General features: G+C 41.5%; 2 protein-coding genes across 2 annotated transcripts; both read left to right on the top strand.

Annotated features, from left to right (window-relative positions):
- The first annotated feature begins 1,086 nt into the window (after positions 1–1,086).
- Positions 1,087–3,791, top strand: LOC139063301 (vesicular inhibitory amino acid transporter-like). Its single transcript, XM_070544727.1, has 2 exons — positions 1,087–1,744; positions 2,352–3,791. Exons 1-2 carry the CDS (start codon positions 1,364–1,366, stop codon positions 3,537–3,539), a joined length of 1,569 nt encoding a protein of 522 aa, XP_070400828.1. The 5' UTR covers positions 1,087–1,363; the 3' UTR covers positions 3,540–3,791.
- An 88-nt stretch (positions 3,792–3,879) lies between these two features.
- bpifcl (BPI fold containing family C, like) lies at positions 3,880–9,228 on the top strand. The gene is made up of 16 exons (XM_070544728.1): positions 3,880–5,852; positions 5,951–6,056; positions 6,138–6,249; positions 6,338–6,466; positions 6,902–7,057; positions 7,143–7,206; positions 7,304–7,364; positions 7,473–7,564; positions 7,647–7,823; positions 7,903–7,962; positions 8,060–8,227; positions 8,323–8,390; positions 8,467–8,509; positions 8,580–8,643; positions 8,717–8,793; positions 8,886–9,228. The coding sequence occupies exons 2-16, from the start codon at positions 5,957–5,959 to the stop codon at positions 8,949–8,951; spliced, it is 1,437 nt and encodes a 478-aa protein (XP_070400829.1). The 5' UTR covers positions 3,880–5,852; positions 5,951–5,956; the 3' UTR covers positions 8,952–9,228.
- Positions 9,229–9,396: the final 168 nt, after the last annotated feature.

The following is a 9,396-nucleotide window of genomic DNA, read 5'->3' on the forward strand; positions in this document are numbered from 1 at the left end:
CTGACTATAACTCGTAGTGTAAAAATACATGCATTTATGCAATCGCATGACATGGAGGGCTAAAGCGCATAAAATGCATACATGTTCAGGGAAAGGTTAGTGCGTGAGGAGCTGTCCATGGTGCTGCTCGGCAGCACGTCTGCTACCAGTTGCCTCCCTGCGGAACATCTGGACCCAAGCTGTCAATGAGCAACAACCACAAATAATAATAATAATAATAATAATAATTATTATTATTATTATTATTATATCCATGTCATTCATTTTGACAGTTTTGCAGCTTGCTTTTCATGTAGACGCAAACGAATAATGGCAGTTACACACACACACACACACACACACACACACACACACACACACACACACACACACACATACATATTTGCACGAGGTCTTGCATGAATAAACCGTCAACGGGCTACAGGGCAGTGCAGTCTGCACGCTTCATTTCACAAATTTCAGATTGGTTTCACATGTTAGAATAAAACAGCGGAAGAGATTTTTAAGTATTATCTCTATTCTTCCCCAAATAAGCAGCAGTAATCATGTTTATTGTTTGCAGATTAGATTATTTGATTTTAGTCGGATGTAATGAAGTTTGCAAATATTACTAAAACTATAAGCTGATAACATGTTTTTATTTTTTGTTTAACGCAGAAAGCCTGTTGTGTCCGGACTTGTTGCAGGATGAAAGCAGGTGAAATGTTTGGTTGTTTCACTCATGCATGATGTTTGGGAGTAAATCTACTCTGCTGCTTTCAAAAGACCAGAATTATTTTTTTCAGGATCACTCTATCGGCAAATTCTCGTTAAGGGAATAAACGCCTCTGCCACGATAGCTGCTGCGTGCGAGAGCCACGGTGCTGTTTGCGGACACGTGCGCGCTCCTTCCCTCGCCCTCCACCCAGCTCTCTCTCTCTCTCTCTCTCTCTCTCTCTCTCTCTCTCTCTCTCTCTCTCTCTCTCTCTCTCTCTCTCTCTCTCTCTCTCTCTCTCTCTCTCTCTCTCTCTCTCTCTCTCTCTCTCTCTCTCTCTCTCTCTCTCTCTCTCTCTCTCTCTCTCTCTCTCTGAGAGAGAATCAGGATTCCAGCGCTCGCCGTGTCACCAACTGGACTCCAAAGTGAAAAGACTGCAGGGGGGAACTTGAATTTTAACAACAATCAAGGACGTTTTCTGGAACTTCTTTTTGTCGAAGCCAACCCTTCCTGGTAGATATGGATGTGAGAGCGAAGAAAAGGATTTTCTAAAGGTCTGGATGAACAAAGAGGCAACAGGCATGATTTTAATGTAGCAGACAACAATTCAATAGATCGTTTCTAAGCTGCTTCAGTTGAGTAAGAGATTTCTTTAGATTTTTTTTTAAAATGGCTCACTTAATTCGACACAAGATCAGCAATAAACTGACCAACGCGGCCCACACGGTATCCCACAAATCCCAGGCCAAGGTCAGTGGGATGTTTGCCCGGATGGGCTTTCAGGCCGCCACGGACGAGGAGGGCCTGGGCTTCGCCGAGTGCGACGACTTGGATTATGACTACAGGCAAGGGATGCAAATGAATGTGCTGCGTGGAGAGGAGGAGGGGGGAGAGATGGAGGGAGAAGGGGAGCTGGAGGGGGATAGCCACTACCAGCGGGATGGGAAGGTCCCGAGGCCGTCCACCCTGAAGACTGGAGGGTCCCTGGAGGAGGACAAACCCAAAATCACCTCATGGGAAGCAGGTTGGAACGTGACCAATGCCATCCAGGTAAACCTCATTTTAGGTTTGAGTGGGCAAATTGCACGCGGCCCAGTAATGCACACAAAGTCACCTTGAAAATGTCCCTACATTTTTATTTTAGAAAAGAAAAAAATAAAATTTTTCATTTAATCAAATCAAATTAAAAAAAAACCATAAGGTTTTCGTGTTAATGAAGATTCGAGTTCACATTACATGATTATTTCCGATGCTGTTTAATTATTTTTATTTATTCAAATCTTTTTATCAGTGAAGCTGCAGGCAGGGCCTGTTTGGCTGCGATATACGCACAAGGCTGAATGGCACGTGCTTATCTGCACCTCCATCAAATTGAAGTTTTAATCTGAATATTATAAATATTTCGTTTTCAATTTGGATTTTCAACGCTTTTAATTAGATTCAGCTTGTGATCAAAGGGGAAACGTAGATTTGATCTGGAGCGGGGGGAATAATTTGAAATGATAAATAAATATATTCAGCTTGAAGGCCTGAATGTGGCTGGATTGAATGATTATTATGTAAGATGAGGGCTGGGTGAGTAAGTCGTCGCATGCCTTGGTCTGATCGGCCTGTCACTCCGATCTGGGCCTCGCTCACTGAGCCTCTCTGTCCGCAGGGCATGTTCGTCCTCGGCCTGCCGTACGCCATTCTCCACGGCGGCTACCTCGGACTCTTCCTCATCATCTTCGCAGCCGTGGTGTGCTGCTACACCGGCAAGATCCTCATCGCCTGTCTGTACGAGGACAACGAGGACGGCATCAAGGTGCGCGTCAGGGAATCATACGTGGACATTGCCAACGCCTGCTGCGCGCCGCGCTTCCCGAAGCTGGGCGGTCACGTGGTGAACGTGGCTCAGATCATCGAGCTGGTCATGACCTGTATCCTCTACGTGGTGGTCAGCGGGAACCTGATGTACAACAGTTTCCCTAGCTTCCCCGTCTCCCAGAAAGCCTGGTCCGTCCTTGCCACAGCCGCGCTGCTGCCGTGCGCCTTTCTGAAGAACCTCAAGGCCGTGTCCAAGTTCAGCCTCCTCTGCACCCTGGCTCACTTCGTCATCAACATCCTCGTAATCGCCTACTGCCTCTCCAGGGCGCGTGAGTGGGCCTGGGAGAAGGTGAAATTTTACATTGATGTGAAGAAATTTCCCATTTCCATCGGAATCATCGTGTTCAGCTACACCTCCCAGATCTTCCTCCCCTCCCTGGAAGGAAATATGCAGAGGCCCAGTGAGTTCCACTGCATGATGGAGTGGACTCACATCGCAGCCTGCGTCCTCAAGGGCCTCTTCGCCCTGGTGGCCTACCTGACCTGGGCAGACGCCACTAAAGAGGTCATTACGGATAACCTGCCTTCAACCATCAGGGCTGTGGTGAACCTCTTCCTGGTCGCCAAGGCCCTATTGTCCTACCCGCTGCCGTTCTTTGCTGCAGTGGAAGTTTTAGAGAAATCCTTGTTCCAGGATGGAGGGAGGGGCCTCTTTCCTGACTGCTATGGCCCTGGTGGGCAGTTAAAAACCTGGGGTCTGGGCCTGAGAGTAGCCCTGGTGGTCTTCACCTTGCTTATGGCGGTCTTTGTCCCCCACTTCGCCCTCCTTATGGGCCTAACTGGAAGCCTGACAGGTGCAGGCCTGTGCTTCCTGTTGCCAAGTCTCTTCCACCTAAAGCTCCAGTGGAGAAACCTCCTGTGGCATCACGTCTTCTTTGATGTTGCCATCTTTGTTATTGGTGGTGTGTGCGCAATATCTGGCTTCATCCACTCCATTGAAGGGCTCATAGAGGCCTTCAGGTATAACATCCACGACTGAGAGCTTAAACGGAGCACATCTATCCAATATTCTAAAAAAAAGGACCATTTAACGTAAAAGGGAGAATAATTTGTGTGAAAATTTGTTCTTTTTTATTTTGCCTTTGTGATTATGTGCAATAATAAACTCTACAGGTACATATAGTGTTATAGTCTAATCATTCCAGAAAAGGGTGTTTAAGTGGACAGAGAAAACGGACTCAATGGAATCTCTGTTCATGCAAAGATCCAATGGAAATGTCCAATAAGAGTCCAAGAATGTGTGTGTGTGTGTGTGTGTGTGTGTGTGTGTGTGTGTGTGTGTGTGTGTGTGTGTGTGTGTGTGTGTGTGTGTGTGTGTGTGTGTGTGTGTGTGTGTGTGTGTGTGTGTGTGTGTTTATGGGGAATGAAAATGTGGACAACAGTGTTGTTGGTTTTTCAGCTGCTATGTATCACTCATCCCCCCTCAGAGGAAACAGGAGTCACCCATCAGAGAAGATAAATAACTTGTGTCGTGCCATTTCTCTTTGGGTTTCGTGTTTTTGTTTAAATCCTCGTGGGCTCCTTTTATTTTCTCGGTGTTTCAATCGTCCTTCTGGATGAAGCGTATGCAACTGGAAGCAAGTGTGTCCTTCTTGTGTTCTATACAAAAGTGTCTCTGCTGATGTTTTGTTCCCAGTGAACGTGTTAGTTGTGATTTGTTGGAACTAAACATGGTGTATGAGACGAAGTTCTTTGTTGCATTAAGAGATAAATAAATCAGATATTTTATTGCTGGTGATTCTAATGTTTCTTTTGTCCCAAATGCCTCAGCAAGCAGCTTTCTTGGCTTGACTTTTGTTTCAGTTTTAGTGAGTTTGAGCTCTACTCTACTTCCCATTTCAAAAGTTAATGAAGCTTCCTCTTTGTGGCGAACACAGAGAGTTAACACGAAAATTTACTTTACTAACCCTAACTCGAACATTACTTCCCTGCAAACAGTCAACGTCACATGGACGTGCAGATCATGTCTATATGGAGTCTGTTGGTCTAAACAAAGTCTGTAGGACGTCCACACACACAGGACAAAGGGTCGGGGGGTGGGGTGTCTGCTCAGTAACGCATTACATTGTATACTTAAGCAGTTGGTAATTCTTTATTTGTTTATTAATGCTTAATAAGGCACTAAGTAAGGTTGATAAAGGGACCCTTTGTTTAGTAATGCTTAATATTGAAAAAATAACAAAAATAAAGTTAAAAAAAGGACCTTTATTGTAAAGTGTTACCAAAACTTTAAAAGTAATGAATGTTCCCCCAATGCGCTCTAATATTTATGCATAAACTGCTTCTTACTTTCTAAAGGCTTTTGTTTTATAAATAAATAAAATAATCAGTTATTGGAATGAAGGTTAAACAAATAATTTCAAATCACAAAACATTGGTGCTTATGGAAAATAAAAAATCCTCATTTTTGTATTTTAGTCTTGAATTTACTATTAAAATGTCCTAAATCCTCCCCAATTTCTCCACATTTTGCTTTCCGAGAAGTAAGACATTGTTTTCTTTTATAATTACATGGTTTTTAGTTTCATTCAATGATTTTTGATTGTTCTGAATTTGAATCTGACTGCTTTTTTTTTTTACTCATTTTTAACCCCACTTCTTCCCAATGACTCATTCAGGTGTGTTGTTTCAGCACATAGCAGAAAACCAAACAAACAAAGATAAATTTTATCCTATGCATTTGTTCTTACCAGCCAGCTGTCATGAAGACGGTTTCCCTCTGTTGAATCTAAAATTAACAAGGTGATTTCTAAAGAGCCAGGTGACGACGGTTTGTTATTTTTGGCTGAAGGATGATGCGTTTAGATTAGATTCAGATTTTAAAGTCATACCTGCCAGAATCTGTTCTTTAGCTGTATTGCTTTTAGTCCTGGGCTTATTTTGTCCCTAACTTTTTCTTTATTTTAAAGCTGAACATTTGCTGTGATGCAAATACAAGAGTTAAAATGAAAATTAATGGAAAAAAAAACAGTCAGAGTTCTCCTAGATATAAGAGCTTTAGATTAAATCTACTTTAAATTATTACAAACACACATTTAACAATTTGGAATAAAAAAAATAGAAAAAACAAGGGTTTCTCAGTTTCTCAGATTACGGAAATAAATCATTGTTATCAGTTCCTCTGACCCTCCCTGTAAAAGTCCCTCTGCTAATGTTAGATCTGTTTGAGTTTCACTTCTCAGTCAGACGGTTCAGGAAGTAAACGCTGCAGCGGACCAGCAGGACGGAGACAGACGTGCAAAAAAACTCTCAAAGCTCCGTTTCACTTTGACACTAAGACCCGTCCTTAAAGGTAACACGGCTCATTCGGTTTGTGGATTACTTTTTGATTTTTAGAGGACCTTCTGAAGAATTCATGTTCACATTGATTTCTAAATGTTTAAACTTCAGGGCATCATGCTTCCATCTGTGATGGTTGTGTTTGCCATCCTGTCCTGCACTCGTGCAGAGAATCCTGCAGTTCAAGTCACCCTGACAGACAAATGGCTTCAGTACGGTGAGGATAATCATCTCAGACTGTTGTGCGTCTGGAGTTTGGATGTTTCATGTGTTCACGCTTCACCAAAATCTGTTGCAGTAAAGCATGTGGGTGCAGGATGGATTCAGGACAAGCTGGAGCACATCACCTTCCCTGACATCAGCGGTGATGTTGACATCCTAATTGGACACGTATATTACACACTATCAGGGTAGGACTATATTTGTTTCTGTTGTTTTTTAAGCTGATTTGGTTACTATCTTTGCTCACATTGTCATCTTTTCCGTGTTGCATTCCAGCATTCGCATAACGAAGTGTGACCTTCCAGAACCTGTGCTGGAGTTTTTTCAGTCCACAGGGCTGAAGACCTCCATCGTTGGTCTGAATGCTGCTCTGGTGGGCAACTGGAGAACCAGTTTTGGCATAATGTGAGACCTAAAACAACATTAATTACAATGTTTAAACCAAAAACTAGGAAGTTATTTTGGTTTGAGTTCAAACTTCTCTGAAGACAACAAGAAAACTCAGATTTGTCATCAGAAACAAAAAGTTTGTTGTTTTTAAAGGTCGATCAGGTGATTGTCACCAGGAAAGGGCAAAATTCAAGGAGAACTTTATCTCCACTGATGAATGAGGAAACCTGAATACTTTTAGGTTTAGGTCATAGCATTAAAGCTTACTTCACATTTGCCTGTAAAATTAAAATAAAACTTCATTTATTAGAGAAATCTGCAGATTTTGATGTATTGTTTGTGTTATAATTTAAATGTGTAATGAAACAGACATCCAGAGAGGGAACAATCAGCATCTGCTGCTTTTAAAAGATCTTAGTAAAAACCTCTATTGTCCATTTGTATTTGCAGACATGATAGTGGATCATTTGATATGGCTATATTTAGTGTGAGTTTGACCTCAGTGGTGCAGCTGGGCAGAGATCCTGACGGACACCTGTCCATCACCAGCATCGGCTGCGAGCCTCAGGTTGGAAATGTTGCCATTCAGTTCCACGGAGGGGCCAGGTACTGCAGAAAAGATTGGTAAAACAAAGATAGCTGCAGGTACAGATCTCGTGCTTAGAAAATCTGGATTTTTCTTTGCCAACAGTTTCATGTTCCAGCCATTTGTGGATCACTACAAGGATAAAATTGTTTCTGTTATACAAAGCAACGTACGTTTTTTTCTTCTTCTAAGAAATAATTCAGAGTTTCTGATTTCAGATAAAACTGTGACAGATTAGCAGTTGCTGATGGTGTTTTACTCCTCAGATCTGCCCGAATGTTCAAACAGCCATTGATGATCTGGAGAGCCACCTACAGGCCATGAGCAGTACAACAAGCTCTTTCTAACAGGATTTTTAAATGAAATCATTTTATTTATTTATTTATTTATTTATTTATTTATTTATTTATTTATTTATTTATTTATTATTTTTAGTTTCCTATGACGTGAATGAAGTTCTCACTGTTGAGCTTCCTCTCACAAGCCCACCTGTCATCAGTGGTGATGATGTGAATCTGGGGTTAAAGGTCAGGCAGCACACCCTCCAGGTAATGATAAAAACACATTGATAACATTAAGACTAAACGCATTTCCCTATTTTAATCAAAGGGGGAGTTTTACAGCATTGAAACTCACCAGGAGCCCCCGTTTGTGGCTCAGCCGTTCGTCTTACCCAAGGAGCCTAACTACATGATGTCAGTGGGGTTATCTGAGTTCATGCTAAACTCGGCCTCCTTCGGATACTTCTCAGCAGGAAATCTTCAGGTCCTCGTTAACGATAGCATGGTAGGTGCAGCCTGGGGGATCTGCACAAGAACATCTGTATTGTTTTTCTTTGCGATTAAGAAATGTTTGTTATTTTCAGATCCCCCCGAAGTCTCCTATACACCTGAACACCACCTCCATGGGAATGTTCATTCCTCAGGTACGATGCTCAGGTTGAGAATTAATGACTGATGTGTCACGAGGTTAAAATACAAAAAAAAAGCTAAAAAAGTTTTGTTAACTTCCTCTCTCTTCAGCTTCCCAAACTGTATCCAGACATGCTGATGAATCTTCAGGTGTATGCCACAGAGGCTCCGATGCTGTCCCTCCAGATGGATGTTGTTGAAGTCGGCGCCCAGCTCGGTGCTAAGGCCTTCGCCATCGAGCCAAACGGTACCCAGGTCCCACTGTTCACACTCAGCGTTGTGAGTACTTTGATAAACGGTCAAATAAATACTCTTTTATTAATCTTTAAAATATATAATACATTTTAATGAAACATCACTTTTAATAACTCAAGGAAACAAGGCTCAGTGGTAAAATGTGGATCGTTGATGAAAAGCTGAAGGCAAATGCGATGCTGGACAAGTGAGTTTTAACTTTAACCCAAAAAACGAGCTCTGGCTCTGAGATAACCTAAAGCAACACCACTGCTTTATTTTAGCATCACTTTGACTCTTGCATCAAGTGAAGTGGGGACCTTTAAGGTAAAAGGTTCATTATCTGTAGCACATTGTGTTTTGCTGGTTGCGATGCAGAGCATGTTTGTTTTTGCAGATGGATGCTTTGGAAAACGTAGTGAAGATGGGAATAAATCTGATGGGCTTACCCAAACTGAATGGTACTTTTTAGGAATGGTGGGTTTGGTGCACGGCTCTCCTGGTTTTCCTCACAAATGTGCACTTTGATTTCAGCACTACTAGGAGACGGGATTGTTCTACCACAGATGAAACAAGCACAACTGGTTAACCCAGTTTTGAAGCTGGAGAAGGTCAGTTTTAATCAGAGAATGCATATTAATGTTGTTTGATTCAAGTTTAACAGTCTAAAGACTGTTTTTTCTTTTGTTTGTTTTCTAAACAGGGATTTTTGGTCATTTCTTCAGACACAAAAATCGTGCAAACAAATAGAAACTTCAGCACCTTATGAACATAAATCTTGTAACTGTTTTATTTCAGCGTTTCGTTGTAATTGTTTCAAATTAAACTCATCTTCTCCATACTGGTGATTAAAATCTAATCACCCTTGTAAATGGTTAAAGGTTTTGCCTTGTAATAAAACCATGACACTTAATTTAAACGATTACAACCTTCATGTCCAATCAGCAACTCTAATAAATCAGTGGAAATTTGCTTATTCTATAGTAAAAATGCAAAGAAATGTGTTCTTTCATATCATCTTGTCAAAATAAACCAAATTCTTCACATTTCTTTATCTTTTTGTTATAATAGTTTTATGGTTGATACAAAACATCTTCATGAAGTCATTTTGCTCTAAATCTCTCTCACTTAGAGCATTTTCATCAGTTTTATTTGGTTTTCAGCGGGACCTTCCAGAATGAGCCGTTTCAGGGCTCTGTCAAAAATCTGAAGCT

This window comes from Nothobranchius furzeri, chromosome 15 (assembly GCF_043380555.1).
Source record: "Nothobranchius furzeri strain GRZ-AD chromosome 15, NfurGRZ-RIMD1, whole genome shotgun sequence".
In the NCBI taxonomy this organism is placed as follows: domain Eukaryota; kingdom Metazoa; phylum Chordata; class Actinopteri; order Cyprinodontiformes; family Nothobranchiidae; genus Nothobranchius; species Nothobranchius furzeri.

What these genes read in the sequence shown, in the direction of transcription:
- LOC139063301 (XM_070544727.1), top strand. Translation starts at nt 1,364, where the DNA reads ATGGCTCACTTAATTCGACACAAGATCAGCAATAAACTGACCAACGCG. An exon ending in ACGTGACCAATGCCATCCAG is followed by an intron (nt 1,745 to 2,351) that starts GTAAACCTCATT and finishes CTCTGTCCGCAG; the next exon opens with GGCATGTTCGTCCTCGGCCT.
- bpifcl (XM_070544728.1), top strand. Translation starts at nt 5,957, where the DNA reads ATGCTTCCATCTGTGATGGTTGTGTTTGCCATCCTGTCCTGCACTCGT. An exon ending in GTATATTACACACTATCAGG is followed by an intron (nt 6,250 to 6,337) that starts GTAGGACTATAT and finishes GTTGCATTCCAG; the next exon opens with CATTCGCATAACGAAGTGTG. An exon ending in TCCTCGTTAACGATAGCATG is followed by an intron (nt 7,824 to 7,902) that starts GTAGGTGCAGCC and finishes TGTTATTTTCAG; the next exon opens with ATCCCCCCGAAGTCTCCTAT.